The sequence below is a fragment of the Brassica oleracea genome, chromosome C3 (assembly GCF_000695525.1).
Source record: "Brassica oleracea var. oleracea cultivar TO1000 chromosome C3, BOL, whole genome shotgun sequence".
NCBI lineage: Eukaryota > Viridiplantae > Streptophyta > Magnoliopsida > Brassicales > Brassicaceae > Brassica > Brassica oleracea.
The window spans coordinates 20,849,741-20,870,448 of record NC_027750.1 but is presented as its reverse complement, the minus strand read 5'-3'; the positions used below and the strand labels follow the sequence as shown (position 1 = coordinate 20,870,448).

Below are 20,708 nucleotides of genomic sequence, written 5' to 3'. Positions count from 1 at the left end.
AAGGTACTTACTCAATTTTCAATTAATTTTGAAAAATCTTAACTAATCAAAAATTCAAATTAAATGCGTTGAGGCCGGTTTTATATTGAACAAAGTCATCAACTTTAAAGGATTCAGCCACTTTTTGGTTACTAAATCAGCTATGTTCTTATGTAGGAGTAGTAAACTAGCAGGTGTGACAATTGACTCGACTGGGCTAAAAGGATGTAAAAAAGAAACAAGAAAAATATTGGGTTTAAAGCATAATAGGTATATAACAAAGCCCAATACAAACCCACTAGTGTAGCGTCGCCAATTTTGCTTTCTCCCGCCGAATCGTTTTCAAGCAAAAAAATTCCCAAAATTAAATCTTCCCCGAGACGCTCTCTCTGCAAATCCCAAGTCTGTGTTCAATCCTATCTTCAATTTCTCCACACTGAAACTCTAATTTCACACAGAGCAAAGAAAGAGATGATGGAGTCGGGTCTTCCTTCGAAGACGTTCTCAGGTGTTCGATTCGCACTCGTCGGATTCAATCCCACCGATGGGAACACGGTAATTCCTCGATCTCCACCGATGGGTTTTCAATTTAAGTGTTTCTGATCGATTCTCTTGTCGAAATCTCACTTCTTTAGTGAAACGATTTTAGATTTTTTCGATTCGCTGATCCATTTCACTACAGATACGATCCAAGCTTATGAGTGGTGGTGGTGTTGATGTTGGCCAATACAGTCAAGAGTATACTCACCTCATTGTGGACAAGCTTGTTTATGTAAGTCTTTAAGTTCTCTATTAACTATCCTGTGTTGTTGGCAAAGTTCTAATCTTTTTTGGGGGATATATCTCACTAGGATGATCCGGTTTGTGTTGCTGCTCGAAGCAGTGGGAAAGTGGTTGTCACTGGTTCGTGGGTTCATCACAGCTTCGACGCTGGAATGCTTATTGATGCACATTCGGTCAGTCTCTCTCTGTGTGTGTTTAGTTCTGAAAACAAGAAAATTTCAGTTATTGAAGGGTGTATCTTACATTTTATTGAATAATTTGGCAGGTTCTGTATAGGCCTCTTAGAGATTTGAATGGGATTCCGGGTTCCAAAAGCTTAATTGTGTGCTTGACTGGGTACCAACGTCAAGATAGGGAAGACATCATGGTGTGTGCTTCTTCTCACCTTTGTTATTTGGGCTATGGTGTTTTTTTACTGAGCCTTAAGAAATTTGTTTTCTTTTTCTTTGTCTCTAGACAATGGTTGAGTTGATGGGTGGACAGTTCTCGAAGCCCTTGGTTGCTAACCGAGTAACCCATCTTATATGCTACAAGTTTGAGGGTAAGTCACTGACAGACATTGGGTGAAGTGGGGAATAAACATTTGATTGGAGTCTTTTTTTTTTTTCTCAGGAGAAAAGTATGAGCTAGCTAAGCGGATGAAGAGGATTAACCTAGTGAACCACCGGTGGTTAGAGGACTGGTGAGAGACATTCATGAGTTTTCTTCTTACTTTTTTTCCTTTGTTTTTGGTTGGTGAATGTTGATGAAGATTCTTACATTATGTTTTTCTTATTTTCAGCTTAAAGAATTGGAAGCTCCTTCCTGAGGTTGACTACGAGATAAGGTAAATTTTCAACACATTTATCTCTATCCCATAATCGCAATTACAAAGTTGGCATAGTCTCTTGTTCATCACAAAAAATAGTTTATGGTCCCATGCTCATTTCAGTTTGATTTGTAAGTTACTGTTCAGCAGCTTGTTATGTAAACACGAGAAACAAATACACCTACTATAAGCTGACCATTTTCTCTTTTCTCAGTGGCTATGAGCTGGAGATGATGGAGGCTTCAGCTCGAGATTCTGAGGACGAAGCTGAAAATGCCTCTGCGAAGCGTGCAAACACCAGTCCTCTTGGTCTTAGGGTCGGCGCTGTTGCTGCAGTTGAAATATCGAAGTCTAGAGGAAAAGATATCCCGGTTGTTCAGTCAAATTTAGACGAACCGGGTGGTTCATCACGATGCAGTACGTTCAAAGAGGATTGGTTAACTCCGAAGAAGATGGAAGCCACGGTCTCTACTGATCCAGTTACTGCTCAGCAGAGCGCAGGCACATTTCAGAATGCTTCTAGTTATGCGTCCCCTGTTCCAGCCAACAAGACTTCTGAGAGAGGGATGGGCGAAATGGAGACTGATGACTCAACACCTGTTAACATGAGTATCAGAAGGCATTCTTCTCTAGCCACTTATTCAAGGAAAACGCTTCAGAGAACGCCAGAAACAAGTACCTTGGGAAACGAGTCAAGTTGCCAAAACGATACCTTAAGAATGGATGACAGGGCCCTAAAAGCTTCGACTGCCTTTAATATCTCTGCATCAAAGTCAGGTTCTTCCGTGGAAAAAACGACACTCTTTGAGGATCTTAATAAGACTGATAAGTTGCACAGCGAGAAGTCCACTCCGTTGTTGCCTCAGGTGAAACTTACAGATGGTTCTGTCAGTAGCAAAGGTTCACCACCTGCTATGTCAACTGCGGAGAATACCATCTCGAAATGTGCACCGGATGAAATACGGGAGAGATCATCGGTTGAGCCAATGGTGGGGAATAGCTTGTTGCAGGAACCAAGATCAGGCTCACCAAAACAAAACGTTTGGGTTGTGCCAAACATCAATGACAACACTGGAGTTAAGGAAGTTGCACACAAGTTGGATGCGAGTGACTCAGCAACTAGGCTATGCAGTTCAAGTGTTGTGTTAAAGGAAGCTGATACTTGGACTGCAGAGATTTTGAAGGGTGCATTAGATGAAAGATCCGTAACGGAGCCTGTGATGATGAGATCTAGCACCTCTCCTGTAGAAACAGAGCCGCCTAAGAAGAAAACAGCTCCAAGAAAGAGTCTAGGCACCAGAGGCAGGAAAAAGAACCCCATAAGCCAAAAGGGATCTATTTACTTGAGCGAACCTACCCCAAAGGACGAGCACACTGATGGTCTAATCAAAGGAAACGTTTCGGAGCTGGCGACAGATAATGGCAATCAGAAAGAGATATCAAGTTCAGTCCTAAATGCTGAGGCTGTACCAGAAATAGCGAAAGGTAGTGTCTCAGAGACTGAAGCCCTTGAGAGAATTGACTCTGATAAGCAGCAGGCTAAGACCCCGGAGGAAGCTGGTGCAGAGGTGGAAATTAAAATGCTAGAATCAGAGCTTGCTGATGTTCAAACTACAGATCCAAGTGGTGGTGCATTACAGTTAGAGATCAGTAAGAGTAAAAGTAAACGCACGAGGGAGGCTAATGTAGGTAACAACAGCCTTCAAAGTGGGAAGAAAGGAAGTTCGTCTAGGGCTGAAGTAGCAGATTCTGGTGTCAAGAAGACCAAAAAATCTAGAAAAGAAGATGATGCCAAAGCAAACGGTACTGTGATGGAAGATATTACAGTATTGGAAAATAAACTTGGGAAGGTCAGTTCTGGTGGAGACCAAAGCCCAGCTGCTGGAGAAACATTAGTAAGTACTGAAGCTGAAACTAATGATCAAAGCGATGCTGCAGTGCAATCAGGGGTTGATAAGGATAGTGGTAAACTCAGAAAGAAGGCCACTGTTGGAAAAACCACGCTTCAAAGTGGGAAGAAAAGAAGTTCGTCTGCAGTCGAAGTTGAAAAGGCTAGTGTCAAAAAGACAAAAAAATCTAAAGCTGATGATGAGACTGAAGCAAACGATACTGTGATGAATGATATAGAGATTGACTCTGCAGAAGTGAAAGAGGATGCAGCAGTGGATAAGAAACCTGAGGATGTCAGTTCTGATGGAGCCCAAAGCCCAGTTGCGAGGAAACCATTAACTAGAAAGGAGACAGCAGCGAAGGATCTAAGTAATGCTGCAATGCAATTGGAGGTTCCTAAGAATAAACGTAAAAACAGAAAGGAGCCTGCTGTAGAAAGAAGTGGCCTTCACAGTGGAGAGAAAGAAAGTTCTTCTACAGTTGAAGTAGGAACATCAAGTGTCAAGAAGTCTAAAAAATCTAAAAAGGAACGTGGGGCTAAAGCATCCGACACTGTGATGAAAGACGTAGAGGAGGACAACTCTGCAGAAGAGAAGGAGAGCACTGCACTGGATAACAAATCTGGACCCGGTAGAGACAAAAGCCCAAAAAAGAAAGCTGCAAAGACTGCTAAAACGGGTACAAAGGCAGTTAAAGAGTCTAAGCAGCTTAGTTCTAGTAAAAAAGCTTTACAGGAACCCAAGCATTTTATAGTCAGTGGTCCTAAGGTCCAGAGAAAGGAGTATCAGAAGATCCTTAGGCTTTTAAATGGCAAATGTTGCAGGGATTCTCATCAGTGGTCTTATCAAGCTACACACTTCATTGCTCCTGAAATCCGTAGGACTGAAAAGTTCTTCGCTGCTGCTGCTTCTGGAAGGTACAAATTAATCCTAAAAAATCACCTTGTTTATTGATCTCTTCAGCCCCATACATCCTCTTTATCGTGGAGAACACCACACTAAGCCCTTTTGATAAGGTTTTTCAAACAGTTTGCTAGATTTTATTTTGATAGGAACTGTTTCTTTACATCTTTTACTCATCACTTTGCTTAATGCAGTTGGATTCTGAAGACTGATTATGTGGCTGATTCAAAGGAAGCTGGAAAACTACTACCAGAGGAGCCTTATGAATGGCACGGTACTGGTCTTAGTGCTGATGGTTCGATAAGCCTCGAGTCCCCAAGGAAATGGCGGCTCGTCAAGGAGCAAACAGGACATGGTGCTTTACATGGTCTGCGCATTGTTGTATATGGCGACTGTGCCATCCCTTCATTGGTAAGTAACACCACAATACTGACAGAGTTGAACACTAGAGGAAAACGTTGAACACTAGAGGAAAACGTTTGTTCTTGGTTTTTGGATGTCTATAATTTTGTCTCTCACCCTGATCAGGACACGTTGAAGCGAGCTGTGAAAGCTGGGGATGGTACCATACTAGCAACTGCACCGCCTTACACGCGTTTCTTGAATCAGAACACTGATTTTGCGTTGATAAGCCCTGGGATGCCGCGTGATGACCTCTGGGTACAGGAGTTCATACGCCATGAGATCCCTTGTGTAGTCGCGGATTACATTGTGGAGTACGTTTGCAAACCTGGGTATGCACTTGACAAGCACGTGCTCTACAATACAAACGCATGGGCAGAAAGGTCATTTAATAAGCTCCAGCTTAGTGCTGAAGACTGAAGAGGAAGTACGGTTGTCGCATGTTGCTTGTGAGCTATGATAACCTTTGTAACCCAAATCATTTCTCCATGCCTTGTTTAAGTTTTTCTGATATGTAATAAATATATCAAACGAATCAACATCTTCAGTGTATACGTTTTAACGGAAAAGGGCATTATTAGAGCACAACAATTTACGTCGTGCCTTTTTAGACCCAAACAAAACATAAGTGCAAAATTATTCCTGAACTGAGATTTTTTTTAAAAATTTTGACCCAAACTTGACTCTGTAATATGAAATCCTACCTTGACTAACTTATCGTTAGTCAACCGTTAAACCATGCTTAGTCGGATAAAGAAAAAGTGTCGATTTCAACTCGTACAATTTCAGTCATGCATTTTTAGATCTGAACAATAAGAGTGCAATTTCATACCCAAAATGAGCAATAATTTGAATTCCATACCCGAACTGAACGTAGTTTGAATTTCATTAAAAAAAACTACTCTTAGTTTAACTAATCTTTGGTTAGTTAACCGTCATTTTTGAGCGAGTCAGTGTCTAGGCAGAGATGACGTGTCGAGAAAGAGTTAAAACGACGTCGTTTTAGCTAAAATAATAAAATTCCGTCACTTGGAGGGCCGAACCCACGACAGGCAAGTGAATTAAACGAACACTTTGCCATCAAGTCAGAAACTTTTGCCATATTTAAATATATACTAACTTATATCTTTGTCTTGTTCGCCAATCCGCGCTCTTTCATGTTACACCACTTTTTTCTTCTTCTCGATACTAGGTTTGCTCACGGATTCATCGCGGATCGATCCCTGATCAAATGGATTCGATTTCTTGGGCTTGATAATGCCTCAGTTCATGCTAATTCATTTTTAGATGAAGAAACTAATATCCGCTCTTGTCTACGTGTTGTAGCCGGAGCTACTATTTTTGGCTCCCAACATTACTTTTGCGATTTTAAAATGTTCATTACTATAAAAAATAGAACTTCCTAAAGACTAAAAACTGAAACTTCTGAAATTGGCAACTGAGAGAGATAGTCAGAGGAAGAAGAAGCTAGTGATTTCTTTACTCGTTTTGGTACCTACATAATTTAGTATATATGTAGATTTTACAAAACTTGTCTTAGTCCAGTGGTTTAATGCTCAGTTTAGTGCTTCTCTAGGTGTGTTTTCGAGTTTTAGTGAATGTTTTTTTAATTAGTTTAGTTAAAACGACATCGATTGACTAACCAAACGTTAGTCAAAATATTTTTTTTTATGTTAATATTAAAGTTTGGGTATGAAATTTAAATTATTATTCAGTTTGGGTATGAAATCACACTTACTTATTATCCAGGTCTGAAAAGGCATGACCGAAATTGTACGGGTTGAAATCGGCACTTTTTCTTTATCCGACTAAGCATGGTCTAACAGTTGACTAACGATAAGTTAGTTAAGGTAGAATTTCATGTTACGGAGTCAAGTTTGGGTTGAAATTTTTAAAAAAATCTCAGTTCAGGAATAATTTTGCACTTATGTTTTGTTTGGGTATAAAAAAGCACGACGTAAATTGTTGGGGTCTAAAAATGCCCTTTTCCCACATTTTAACTGGTTACAGTAGTTTTGAACAAAGATAGATTCTATAATTTGTTACCTTGTAAACGATGCTGAAACCACCTCGGCCGAGTTCGTTGGATCCAAATGAAGTTATTTGTCGCCTCCACAATGGTGCTAAAGTCTATATAGCAACAGAAGGATTCTCGTTTATGGAATTTAGCACCATTTGTGGAAGCGACAAATAACTTCTGCCTTTGTGCATGATGATTTTTTAAATGGTTATATAAACAAGATCATAGATGGATCTTTTATCTTTAATAAACGGTTCTATAAGCTTGTCTCCTTATCTCTTTTATATTTCGGTTCTAAGAGCTGAGTGATGACGGCTTCTCATCTCAACCACATCCACCAAACGACCAAAGCCTAACTATGCAATGAGACAGACGAGAAACTTTAGTGAAAGATCTTCCATGAGATTGAAGATGAAAGGAGGATCCACAACCAATGCTTTGATAGACGTATGAGAACGAGCTTTAGTGGAGTGTTCTTCATTTCACTCCACAACATATTATAATGTGGAAAGTCATCCCTGTGTTATATACTTGATTTAGGCATTTCACATCCACTTAAAGACCATTCAACTATATATAATCACATATATAATCACATATATTTGCAAAACTTTATGCAAACATGATGTGAAGAAAAATATGACAAAACAGACCATTATCTACTGAGGAAAGTAATGGTAATGGAGATAACTTTTAACTAATTAAGTGAAAAAAATCTTAACAGAAGAGACGATTTGATGTCACTGAGAAGCTTAGCGTTGTAATAGTTATGTTCTTGTGGTCGATTAATTTCTGCCGTCCTGCTTTTGAGCATTACCACCAACAAGTCCATGCTGGTTTATCCTCAACTTTATCATGTACACGATACAACCAAGTCCATTGTATGCATACAGATTGGACTTTACTGTGTCGGAGATGAAGCTGGGAACAGACCAAGAACCGACCCGTTGGTCGTACTGTTAAAAAGCAGGATAGTCTAATTTTTCTCAACCACATTACTACGCTAAATTTCTGTTCAGAATCATTTCAAATTTTTCAAACACTGGACGATACTGTATGCCTTTGTTAAGAGGCAGTTGGGTTCACTCCATGATGCATGCATGTTATATTACAAATATACCTAATGCGTTCGTTTTTAATGAGACTTGTCATTAGAAAAGATATCAATATTGTAATGATCCGAATAGTTAGTTAGTCTTACAAAGCCGAGAAAACTACCGCCACGCCACGGTGTGATTGATAATTTTCTGCTCTGTAACGGAATATACTCTTAAGCATAGCCATCCCAAAGCTATAAACATCAGACTTAGCCGACACTGTATTAATCAGTCGGCTAAACCTGACGTGTACAGCTTTGGTATGGTTATGCTTAAGAGTATATTCCGTCCTGTTCAACAAGGCTCCAAGGATCAGCAGGGGCTCTGATACCGTGTTGTAAACTGCAGAAAATTGCAGGCCTTTCTCATCAATTTGTTGTTCACTCTGTTTCTGTGTTCTTGTTCAAGAATAAGGGAAAACGTTTTTAAGACTTAGAAAGCTTAGAATGAAGTAACGGAGAAACAGATTTTTTCCCATACATCACACAACATCTCATATCACATATTTATACAATAAAAACATCATGGTAATCTCTGTTTTCTCCACTCCTTACCCATACTTCTAGTTCTAGACTTTAGACTAAAATATCAAGCGAACACAAAGACTTTTTATGTTTTATCTAACCAAGCCAACAATAAGTTCTAGCAACTACCTTAACTTGTTACATCTTCTCATGTCCCTCGTTATATGCCTTTTGGTTTGTGAACAAATAGGCATATCATTCTCTCTTCCCTAATGAACAAAGCATCTATCTCCATACCCTATCTGTTCTAACCATCACCTATTGTCTCTCTGACCTACTGAACATCATTACTCTGTTTCCTCAACTACTCTGGCTTTCACGCAGATGGGTCCACTTTCCTGGTTTGGTTTCAAAATGATCTGCTGTTTCTGTATGGTTCTAATAAATGTATTGCAGTGTGTAGTTCTGCTGAGATGAAACTGATCTTTAGTATATGAGTTCTTTTGTTTTTGTAACTGATCTTTAGTATATTTCTGTGATCTCTGGTAAATAATATATGGCTTATGGTATGATTTTTAAATGGTTATATAAACAAGATCATAAATCGATCATTTTTATTTTAATAAACGGTTCTATAAGCTTGTCTTCTTATCTCTTTTGGATTTCTGTTCTAAGAGTGTGATGACGGCTTCTCATCTCAACCACATCCACCAAACGACCAAAGCCTAACTAAACTAACTATGCAATGAGACAGATTAGAAACTTTACTGGAGTGTTCTTCATTGCAATCCACAACATATATATATATATATATATAATGTGGATATGTCAGAAGAAATCGTCTTTTGAGATTGAGAATATTGCCATCAAACAGTTTGGCTTCTCAAGTATTCTCCATACTTGTTTCCCAAGTAATGCATTATTGAATTTTTCAGTATCTTTGATTCCCATTCCACCTTTTTTTGGGATACTCATTCTGTTCCATGCAAACCAATGCATTCCATTTGTTTCATCTCCTTTTCCCCACCAAAATTTTGCAAGAATGTTGTTGATGTCAGTCACTTACATTCTTAGGCAATTTGAAAACATTCATCGGATACACCGGCATAGCAGTAGCAATAGACTTTATTAGTACTTCTTTACCTCCTGGCGATAATTTTTTTTTTGATGCCATCCTTGTGTTTTTGACCGTACTTTTTCTGTTACATGCTGAAACATCTCTGATTTTTTCCTCCCAAACTGTTCGGATATACCAAGATATTTTTCTCCTTCACCTTCGTTATGGATTCCCAGTAAGTGTCTCATTTGTGTCTTAACACGATCTGTAACTCGACTCCCGAAAGTTAACGAAGACTTGGAGAGGTTAACTGCCTGTCCTGATATTGATTCATGTTGTTGAGTATCTTCTTTATTGCTCTACCATTCTTGGGGGTAGCCAAGGTAAAGAACAAGGAGTCATCGGCAAACACTAAATGATTGACTGAAGTATAAAGAAGATATTTCATATGATATGCTAGAGATTGTATTTTTTTTTTTTTTTTTGATCAACAAACTTCATTAATGCAAGTAGTTAGGCAGATGCCATTACACAAACTTCACCTACCAAAATGTTTTTGGCTAGGCTATCAGCAATGCTGTTTTTCTCTCGTGAAAGCCACTCAAAGGAGATAAAATCAAAACATTCGACCATAAATAAAATGTCAGCAACAGTTCCATAGATCTCCATGTTTGAATTTCCTTCCTTGATAGCTTTGACAAGTTGGGTTGAGTCCGATTGGCATCGGATTTCTTTGATTTCCAAGTTCCTGCAGTAACGAAGAGCTTGACGTAGAGCTAAACTTTCAGCTACAAGAGGAGAATTTGTACAATCTGCAATTTCAGAAGAGTTATAAGATCTCTCTGGTGAGAAGAGAGTCCAACCAAGTCCTGCCTTTTTTGTGCGTTCATCCCAAGCCGCATCCGTCTGCAGCATATAGCAGCCTCGAGGGATTGTCGGAGCTGGTGGCGGTTGATGACAGCGTGTCTGAGTTTCTTTTTTTTGATTGACTTACCATTCTCGAGCAGCAGCAATAGCTTTTGAGAGAGTTTCCTCCGCGGAGATAATCCTTTTGTTGAAAACCAGTGTGTTTCTTGATATCCAAATCTGCCATAAGATCCAAGGGGCTAAAGGTCCCTGAGCAATACCTGAGGGAGGCAGGCACGTTTTTTAAGCGAGGGGGAGCCAGACATCCATTAAAACTACAGATCCACTTATCTGTACTGCTTGAGTGAAAGGGGCATGTTCCCAGACTTGGCGAGCAAAAGGGCAGTGTAGGAAAAGATGATCTGTAGATTCAAGGGTGTTACATCTCTTACAGACCGGATCAACATCTATATGGCGTGCTGTGAGGTTTTCTCCTACATGTAATGCCTTCTTGAATATTTTCCACAGGAACATTTTTATCTTTGGCGCTGTACGTATATTCCAAACTGCCTTTTTCCAATCAACTTTTGGGTCGCTTTCAGGTATTGTTGCCTCTTTGTCATCATTTGCGATTGCCATGTTATATCCCGCTTTGGTGGTGTAAATACCAGAAGGTGATCCCAGCCACACCAATTTGTCTGGAGCCCCGGACAAACTTGGTTTGATTCTCAGAATTGTCTCTGCTTCATGTGGGAAAATCATGTGTACTTTTTCCATATCCCATTCTCTTTTCTCTGGTAAGAGCAAATCTGCCACAGTGATGTTTTGAGTAAGCTCTGTTGCAGGTCCCGTAGGGCGTCGTTGTGTCTGGAGGTCCAGTCACGGTTCAGACCACGCTGGTATGGATTCGCCATTGCCCACAGTCCATCCTAGGTTAGTTTTTAAAAGATCTCGACCAACCATTATTCCCTGCCAACCGTGAGATGCTGATGAGCGTTTTGAACATGTCAGGAAAGGTACGTCCTCGCAGTATTTTCCACATAGCGTGCGGGCAAGCAAACTTTCAGGCCGGTGGAATATTCTCCAGCTTAATTTTGCAAGGTAAGCATCATTGAAACACTTAAAATCCCGGAAGCCCAGCCCTCCTGAGGCTTTTGGCTTAGTCATCTTATTCCAAGCAACCCATGCCATTTTTTTACTCCCGTCCTTTCCGTCCCACCAGAAACGTGTAACAGCTGACTGAATGCGCTTGATGAGAGATAAGGGGAGTTTAAAACACGTCATTGCGAATGACGGAATCGGTGAAAGAACACTCTTGAGCATCACCATCTTCCCTACAGAAGACAAGAATCTATTGGACCATCCGCTGGCTTTTTGTTTGATCCGTTCAACAATCGAAGTGAAGAGATCTTTCTTCTTTCTCCCAAAGTGCTCTGGTAATCCCAAATACTTTCCTACTCCTCCTTCTTTTTCGATTTCCAGAATATTTTTCATCGCAGTTTTGAGGTTTGCCGGCGCCTTTCTCGAGAAAGTGATAGCTGATTTTGCCGTATTAATGGCCTGTCCCTAAGCTTCCCCGTACCGGTTGAGGATAGTCTTTAGTGTCGAGCTGCTGTCTTTATTCGCTCTTAAGAAGAACATTGTATCATCCGCGAATAACAAGTGGTTTACCTGAGGACTCCCTCGGGCAACGCGAATTCCAGCCATCGTGCCTTCCTCATGGGCTCTGTTGCAAAGACCGGAGAGTACTTCACTGCACATTATAAAAATGTACGGTGAGAGAGGGTCTCCTTGACGGATTCCTCTACTCGGTTTAACTCTTCCTCTAGGCAAGCCGTTGATGAGGAAAGAGTATGTAACAGATGAGATGCACTGCATGATCAAATGGATCCATCGTGGATGAAAGCCAAGCCTCTGCATTACAAGCTGGATAAATTCCCACTCTAATCGGTCGTATGCTTTGCTCATGTCCGTCTTGACGGCCATTGAACATCGCTTTTCCGCCTTGGATGATTTTAGGAAGTGAAGTACTTCGTGTGTTATAAGCACATTGTCTGAGATCGCACGACCCGAGACGAAAGCCGATTGATTTTCCGAAATGCTAGAGATTGTATATTCTCTGTAATTATAGCTTTCCTTATCTGCCTGCTTCCAATGTTGTATATAAACCTATTCTCTATGTTAATAAGATCACGCTTCACTCTCTTTATGGTATCAGAGTTATCGATGCCCTAATTTTCTTTTTCAAATATTAGAGATATGTTGGGCCGGAAGATATGTATCTTACGGACCAAGACTGTGAAGCCCATGAAACCCACGAAGATCCTCAAGATTAAAAAGAAAGACTTGAAGATTAAGTTAATCTCAAGATATTCTATCATATTTACATTAAGTATTTAGGAAAGTTAGCATTATCTAGTGTTAATGCTAACTTTCCTAAATACTTAATGTAAATATGATAGAATATCTTGAGATTAACTTAATCTTCAAGTCTTTCTTTTTAGTCTTGAAGATCTTCATGGGTTTCATGGGCTCTGATACCATGTTAGATTCAGGCTTAATTATGGGCTTCCAACTTAAAACCAATTGGTGATTAGTATATTGGCCCTAACCCTTTATATATTACTTAATGTCCCTTAGAATTCCCGATGTGGGATATATATCCCTAATATTCCTCCTCGAGATGATGGCTGTTATCGGCCAGAAATCTTGGAACTTTAGGATATTTATACTCGGTCGAGCGAGTTTAACACAACCTTTATACCCGGTTGGAAGAGTTAATCACGACCTTTATACCCAGTCGGAGGGTTAATTTTAATTTTAATTATGAGTTTAGGGTATTTATGATCTGGGCTCTGATACCACGTAAAGTATAATAGAATAGATATATTATTGTGTTGTGTTTGATAAGAGAATACAATATGCATATATATAGTAGTAACATTAACATAATGTTAACACTAGATAATGCTAACTTTCCTAAATACTTAATGTAAATATGCTAGAATATCTTGAGATTAACTTAATCTTCAAGTCTTTCTTTTTAGTCTTGATGATCTTCATGGGTTTCATGGGCTTCACAGTCTTGGTCCGTAAGATACATATCTTCCGGCCCAACATATCTCTAATACTCCCCCGCACGACAAACGTGGGATGCACACAAATCTGCAATCACAAAGCAGACCACGTATGTCGTGGATACTATGTCGAGGAAAACAAATCAGTAGGTTCTTCCGGGAATAAACTTTAACTTTAGACAAGGAGGGATGAAAACTTCAGCTCTTCTTTGGTCTTGACAATGGGAATATATCCCGTGGGCACAACTGCAGCTCCAAAAAATAATCGTCCTATCTCGGACAGTCCGTAACTTGAACTAAACAAATTGAACTAAAAACATGAGCATAACTAAAACTCCCCCGTAATGGTTAAACTATAACCACAATATCCCAAACTATGGAATATAACGCAAGAAATATTTGAGAAATTCTAAACTATAGAATAATCTATTAATCTCTAACAAAAATATTCCAAACTATGGAAAACAACACTTTGAGATATTCTAAACTATAGAATAAATCTCAGACAAAATTAACCCACATGAAACCCACAAACCCTTAAACACCGTTAAACCTCTCTTTAATTCTTGCACTCACCGGCCACGTACCCAAAACCCCACTACCATTCTTAATTAATAAAACCAAACCCTATTAGTTAGAGATCACGTAAACTTATTTCAAGCTTTTGTTGCTTCACGTCATCGACTTGATCGTCTCCGTCTTCATCATCGTCAACACCACCGATGATGATCATCCTCAAAGCTTAGAAGTTATAACGCGGAAGCTTTAATCTTGATCCCTAAAAATCGAATACTCTTATACATGTAAAGTAGAATAGAATAAATATATTATTGTGTTGTGTCTGATAAGAGAATACAATATGCATATATATAGTAGTAACATTAACATAATGTTAACACTAGATAATGCTAACTTTCCTAAATACTTAATGTAAATATGCTAGAATATCTTGAGATTAACTTAATCTTACAAGTCTTTCTTTTTAGTCATCTTCATGGGTTTCAGGGCTTCACAGTCTTGGTCCGTAAGATACATATCTTCCGGCCAACATATCTCTAATATCAAACCTAGCCGCCAAGCTTCTTCTCCGCTAAAGTTTCAATGGCTACAAACAACTCCAACTTCCACGGTGAAACAATCCAAACACCAACTCAAACACTCTTTCACCTCAACACCTCAAACGTAACCAGGTTGACTTCCACAAACTACTTGATGTGGAGTCTACAGATCCATGCCCTCCTAGATGGATATGATCTTGCTGGATATTTAGATGGATCCACGATTGTTCCGACTGCAACTCTTACCGTTAATGAAGACTATGAGTACTGATTTTCAGGCCCTGTATTTTCTTCTCAGCCGCAGCTCTTTTCATCATGTGGGAGAGAACCTCCCCACACAGAATAAATAAATAGGGAGATAATGGATCACCTTGTCTGATTCCTCTCTCTGGTTTGACATATCCTCTAGGTGATCCATTTATCAAGACTGAAATGCTAACTGTTGAAACACAGATCATGATCCAGCTTATCCATTTTTGACATAATCCCAGCTGTCTCATTTTCCAATTACGTTATTTGGCGTTCAAGGCATTATGATGCTGCATCACCTATTTAACTGTTCTTGATTGGTGGACCTTTATTTAGATTCGAATCATCTTGGACAAAATGTTCATTCAGTGACGAAACTTGTCAATTTGAATCGTAAGGAAAGCAACTTGAATGGGAAGCTTCCTGCATGTCTGCTGTTGTGACGGACCAGAAGCTTTTATTTATTCTGACATCTGCGACACTTGACATCACTCATGCAAGTTAGCTTCGCTATAAAAGGAGGAATTCCATTGACTCTTCTTCAATCAATAGGTTCGAACAAAACCACTCTAAACAGTTTGTCTTTCTTTCATGATCAAAAGATCCAATAAATCCAGAACAACTGATTGAGACAGACATGATGTTAATGATCTCTTAGAAATTGTACTATCTTCTTGCAAATAAACAATTTGGGAATAATAAATAATAAACTTACTTGACTCAGACGACAAGGAAGTTGATGACGACAACGACAAGTCCACAGGATTTTTGAGAAGTCTTGCAGTTTTATATATGTGGTTGTGAGCCACTGAATATCTTCTACGCTGCCTGCGTATTAACTACAACAATAAGATAGAGAAATTTTGCATTTGCTTCGTCTCATATATTCTTTCCTACACGAAAAGGTTTTAACCAAGAAAAAAAAGAGAAGCATGAGATTGTTTATTTTATTTTCTTTCAGTGCTCTCATGTTACTTGAAGCATATGGTTTTACCGATGAAACTGATAGGAAAGCATTGCTCGACTTCAAATCTCAAGTTTCTGAAGACAGACAAGATGTTTTGTCCTCATGGAATAACTCATCCCCTCTCTGTAGTTGGGAAGGGGTTACATGTGGCCTCAATAACAAGAGAGTTACCCGTTTGGAACTTGGAGGAAGGCAGTTAAGGGGAGTGATATCACCATCTATTGGTAATCTTTCCTTCCTCGTATCACTTAATCTCTCTGATAACTCTATTGGTGGAACTATCCCTCACCAGGTGGGGAACTTGTTTAGACTTAAGTATTTGAATATGAACATTAATAATCTCGGAGGAGAGCTTCCCGTCGATCTATTTAACTGCTCTAGATTGTTGGCCCTTATTTTATTTAAGAACCATCTTGGAGGAAGCGTTCCTTCAGAACTAGGATCATTGGCGAAGCTTGAAACTTTACGTCTTGGTTTTAACAACTTGAGAGGGATGCTCCCTGCTTCTCTAGGGAACTTGACATCTCTCATGCGAGTAGGCTTATCAGTGAACGAAATAGAAGGAGGACTTCCTGATGATCTAGCTAAATTGACTCGGTTGGTGTATCTTGAATTAGGAATGAACAGATTCTCAGGCGTTTTTCCTCCCTCCATCTACAATTTTTCCTTGCTTGAGCACTTGAACATGTTTAGTAATGGTTTTTCAGGAAGCCTAAAGCCTGATTTTGGTAACCTACTACCAAATCTTAGAGAATTGTTTATGGGAGGTAACAGTTTCACAGGACCCATCCCAACAACACTTTCAAATATCTCAAATCTTCAACTCTTAGGAATCGAGTATAACAAAATGGTAGGAAGTATTTCTTCGAGCTTTGGAAAACTACGGAATTTGCAACATATGGGACTTCACAGTAATTCTTTGGGAAGTTACTCTTCTGGAGATCTTCAATTTCTTAAGGCTTTTACTAATTGTACCCAACTTCATATTTTAAATGTTAATACAAATATGCTTGGAGGTGACTTGCCTACCTCTGTTACGAACCTGTCCACCAACCTCCAACAATTAAACCTTGGAATAAATTTCATCTCTGGAACCATTCCTTATGACATTGGGAATCTCATCAGCCTACAAAAACTTAGGTTAGACGACAACTTGTTGACCGGACCACCACCAAGTTCCATCGGAAAGCTTTCTAGATTGGTGTTATTAAACCTCACGTCAAATAGAATGTCAGGAGAGATACCTTCTTCAATAGGAAACATCACTCGGTTAGAACAAATTTATTTGTCCAACAATAGTTTTGAAGGAACCCTTCCTCCAACTCTTGGTCAGTGCAAATACTTGTTATATTTGTCGATTGGGTCTAATAAGTTGAATGGGGCTATACCTCAGGAGATTATGCAAATTCAGTCCCTTGTTCACCTCAACTTGTCAGATAATTCCTTGACAGGTTCTCTGCCAAAGTATATTAAACCACTAGAACGTCTTTGCACACTGTCTGTTGCCCATAATAAATTATCCGGGCAACTCCCTCAAGTCTTGGGAGACTGTCTCTCGGTAGAGAATCTTTATTTACAAGAAAATTTTTTTGACGGTGATATTCCAAATATAAAGGGGTTGATGGGTGCTAAAAGACTTGATTTCTCGAACAATAATCTCTCCGGAAGTATACCTGGATATTTTGCAAACTTTTCTTCCTTGGAGTATCTTAATCTATCCATCAACAATTTCGAGGGAAAGGTGCCAACAGAAGGAAAATTTCAGAATGCTACTGCAGTTACAGTATTTGGAAACAAAGATCTATGTGGAGGTATCAAGGAACTGAAACTGAAGCCATGTATTATTGTGCAAGCACAACCAATGGAGACTAGCCATTTCTCTCTTTGGAAGAAAGTTTCCATTGGGGTAAGCGTAGGAATAGCTTTGCTTTTGATGGTGTTCATGGCTTATATTTCTCTACGTTGGTTCAGAAAGCGAAAGAAGAACCAGCAGACCAATAATCCAACTTCTTCCAGACTAGAGGTTTTCCACGAAAATATAAGTTATGTATATCTCCGTAATGCAACGGATGGCTTCTCTTCCAGAAATTTGATTGGATCAGGCAGTTTTGGCACCGTGTTTAAGGCATTGCTTCCAACAGAGAACAAGGTTGTTGCAGTGAAAGTTCTAAACCTGCGGAGACGTGGAGCTATGAAGAGCTTTATGACAGAGTGTGAATCCCTTAAGAACATAAGGCATCGTAACCTTGTGAAACTATTGACGGCTTGTTCGAGTATTGATTTTCAGGGAAATGATTTCAGAGCTCTTATCTATGAGTTTATGCCAAATGGAAGCCTAGATATGTGGCTGCACCCTGAGGAAGTGGAAGAGATTCGTAGGCCCTCAAGAGCCTTGACCCTCTTTGAAAGGCTTAACATTGCTATAGATGTGATTTCTGTTTTGGAACATATTCATGTTTATTGCCATGAACCTATAGCTCATTGTGATCTCAAGCCGAGCAACGTCCTCCTAAACGATGATCTGACTGCCCATGTTGGCGACTTTGGCATTGCTCAACTGCTCATGAAATTTGACAAGGAGTCTTTGTTCAACCAACTAAGCTCGGCCGGCATCAGAGGAACCATCGGCTATGCCGCACCAGGTAAACTATATATCACACATAGTATTATATGAGTGAAGAAAGTTATTGTACTCTTTTTCTTATTACATTCTTGTTTCTGTGAATTATGATGCAGAATATGGAATGGGAGGACAACCATCAATATATGGTGATGTGTATAGCTTTGGTGTTCTTCTTTTGGAAATGTTCACTGGAAAGCAACCAACAAATGAGTTATTTGGGGGAAACGTTACCCTACGTAGCTACACCAAGTTGGCGTTGCCAGAGAAAGTGTTGGAAATTGCAGACAATTCGATTCTTAATAGCTGTCCCAGAGTTAGTTTCCCTCTTGATGAATGCTTGACACTGATTTTGGAATTGGGATTTAGGTGTTGTGAAGAATCTCCGATGAACCGTTTGGCCACGAGTGAAGCCAGAAAGGAATTAATCTCAATCAGAGAGATATTCTTTATAGCCAGAAGAACAGGAAGACGTTGATTTGTTTATCGTTTCGTCTACAGACTTTGCAACTCACTTAAAAGAAGGAATCTAAGACCTGTATAATCTTTCATAATTTTTTTGTTTTTACTCAGTTAAACATGATTATGCATGCAGAATGCTTTGTTATATGCAGACAATAAAATAAGAAACCCATAGAACAAATGTTGTGTTACCAGCTTTATAATTGCCATTCCTTGAAGCTCTGATTAGGTTTCTATGCTTTTCTTTCCCTTGTTGATTAAGAATGTTTTAAAGGGGCTAGTAGGTAACAGTCTAGTTATTTTTTTTTCTTCACTGAAACATGGAAAACTTTAAATATAGGTTTCAGCTTGGGATATACAAAATGGTGACTGGTTTGGTGGCTTCATTGATCAATCAGTTTTGTTGTTAGTGACATGAAGTTGCAGCTCTACTTTTGGGTCAGCAATGTGCATATTTGTTCAGGATTAAAAGTAATTGCACATATTATTTGTCTACGATCGAAGAGGCGCTTAGGAGTATACTGTGGATATTTGTTCAGGATTAAAAGTAATTGCACATATTATTTGTCTGCGATCGAAGAGGCGCGTAGGAGTATACTCACCACTAATACTCGGACTGGTGAGAGACTACCTCAAGAACTGATAGGTAGGCATCTCAATACTTGTTTGTTGAAATGGATACAAATCAGACTCTGTTGCGTGCAAAATAGTAGTGTTAGTGGTAATGCTGAAAACCAGGACAGCTAAAATTCCTCAACCAGAAGAACCAAACTATTACTACGCTAAGTTTCTGTACAGAATCATCCCAATACCTCAAACGCTGGATGATTCTGGCCGTTGCGTTCTCTCCATGGTCTCCATTGTCCTGTTATATAATAAATATATCAAACGCATTAACTATTTAGTTTTTTTTTTTAATCATTTTTGTAATGGTAATGATTAGTTAGTTTTACAAAGCCGAGAGCCACGGTGTGAGTGACAAAACTTGATAGTTTGATCTGTTATGGTCTTAAGCATAGTAGTTTCGAACAAAGAGAGATTCTTTAGTTTCTTACCTTGTAAACGTCGGCCGAGTTCGTGATATCTTTTTTATGAACTGAGTGTGAGAGATATCTTCCGCTCTATTATCTTCTTCCATAGACTTAAAGCGCATTCTCTCTTCACCGTCAACATTGCTTTGCCCTGAACTTGAAACGTAAGAGGTCTTTGGTACGGCCGGTATGGTAAAACAGGACAAGTAGGGCGGCTCTCAGGTTGCGATGAGCTAGTGCTTGTTCGGTCCTCGCAGAACCTGGCTTCGTCAGAGTCTTCAGACATGAGGGAGTATTGTAATGGCAAGTCATCTCTGTGTTACCACTGTAAAGAACATGTTTTTGGTAGGTACAACAAGAAGTTGTATCAAGAACATGTTTGTTGATTAATTCAACAACAGATTTCTTTTGTGTTTTTGGTAGGTGCAACAAGAAGTTTCACCAACTCCTCATAATCTCCTATAAATAACCACACAAGGAGAAGAAGAAATTCATCCCAAAACAAAGAGAAAACAAGAGAAGAAGAGAGTGAGCAAGAGAGAAAATAATTGAGAAAAAAAAATATATATCTTTCTTGTGAGAAAATCTTTCTCTTTTCTTGAGTGTATTTGGGATCGGGTGTGAGTTGAGAGTTTGTAAAATTTTCCGGGTTGATAATAAAAGATCTGTAGCAGGTCAGGAGACGTAGGCAACATTGGCCGAACTCCGTTAACAATTTTGTGTGTGCTCTTTTCCCGCTCCCATAAGATCGGTTTTTCCGCAAAAATTTGACCGCATATTTCCTAACAACTGGTATCAGAGCTTGAGTTACGGTGATCGGTCAAAATTTTATGCGGAGTTACTATTCACGTGAACAGTAATTCGTGAATAGTGAATTTTTGTCGGTAACATCGGTTTGTCGACGTAGGTGTTCTAATACACGGTGGTTCCAAAAATGATGGGAGGCGAAGACGGTTCGGCGCACAGTATCGGGAAATTTGACGGTACAGATTATGC

The 20,708-nt window shown here is 39.3% G+C and overlaps 2 protein-coding genes across 3 annotated transcripts; both read left to right on the top strand.

Annotated features, from left to right (window-relative positions):
- Nucleotides 1-345: 345 nt before the first annotated feature.
- LOC106336373 (BRCT domain-containing protein At4g02110) lies at nt 346-5,339 on the top strand. The gene is made up of 10 exons (XM_013775191.1): nt 346-534; nt 662-751; nt 831-935; nt 1,028-1,129; nt 1,219-1,303; nt 1,375-1,444; nt 1,544-1,588; nt 1,785-4,376; nt 4,557-4,773; nt 4,891-5,339. Exons 1-10 carry the CDS (start codon nt 451-453, stop codon nt 5,182-5,184), a joined length of 3,684 nt encoding a protein of 1,227 aa, XP_013630645.1. The 5' UTR covers nt 346-450; the 3' UTR covers nt 5,185-5,339.
- Nucleotides 5,340-9,970: 4,631 nt separating this feature from the next.
- LOC106336529 (probable LRR receptor-like serine/threonine-protein kinase At3g47570) lies at nt 9,971-18,894 on the top strand. Of its 2 annotated transcripts, XM_013775376.1 has the most exons (6): nt 9,971-10,748; nt 10,851-11,012; nt 11,094-11,181; nt 11,260-11,349; nt 15,594-18,241; nt 18,336-18,894. In XM_013775376.1, exons 2-6 carry the CDS (start codon nt 11,009-11,011, stop codon nt 18,695-18,697), a joined length of 3,192 nt encoding a protein of 1,063 aa, XP_013630830.1. In that variant the 5' UTR covers nt 9,971-10,748; nt 10,851-11,008; the 3' UTR covers nt 18,698-18,894. The 2 variants fall into 2 exon arrangements, with proteins under 2 accessions (XP_013630830.1, XP_013630831.1); XM_013775377.1 differs by lacking the exons at nt 9,971-10,748; nt 10,851-11,012; nt 11,094-11,181; nt 11,260-11,349 and adding an exon at nt 11,562-11,684.
- Nucleotides 18,895-20,708: the final 1,814 nt, after the last annotated feature.

Excerpts from the sequence above, each read along its gene's own strand:
- LOC106336373 (XM_013775191.1), top strand. The coding sequence starts at position 451 with ATGATGGAGTCGGGTCTTCCTTCGAAGACGTTCTCAGGTGTTCGATTC. Across the intron at positions 936-1,027 it reads TGCTTATTGATGCACATTCG|GTTCTGTATAGGCCTCTTAG; the intron begins GTCAGTCTCTCT and ends ATAATTTGGCAG. Across the intron at positions 4,774-4,890 it reads ACTGTGCCATCCCTTCATTG|GACACGTTGAAGCGAGCTGT; the intron begins GTAAGTAACACC and ends CACCCTGATCAG.
- LOC106336529 (XM_013775376.1), top strand. Across the intron at positions 11,182-11,259 it reads TTGCCCACAGTCCATCCTAG|GAAAGGTACGTCCTCGCAGT; the intron begins GTTAGTTTTTAA and ends TGAACATGTCAG. Across the intron at positions 18,242-18,335 it reads CATCGGCTATGCCGCACCAG|AATATGGAATGGGAGGACAA; the intron begins GTAAACTATATA and ends ATTATGATGCAG.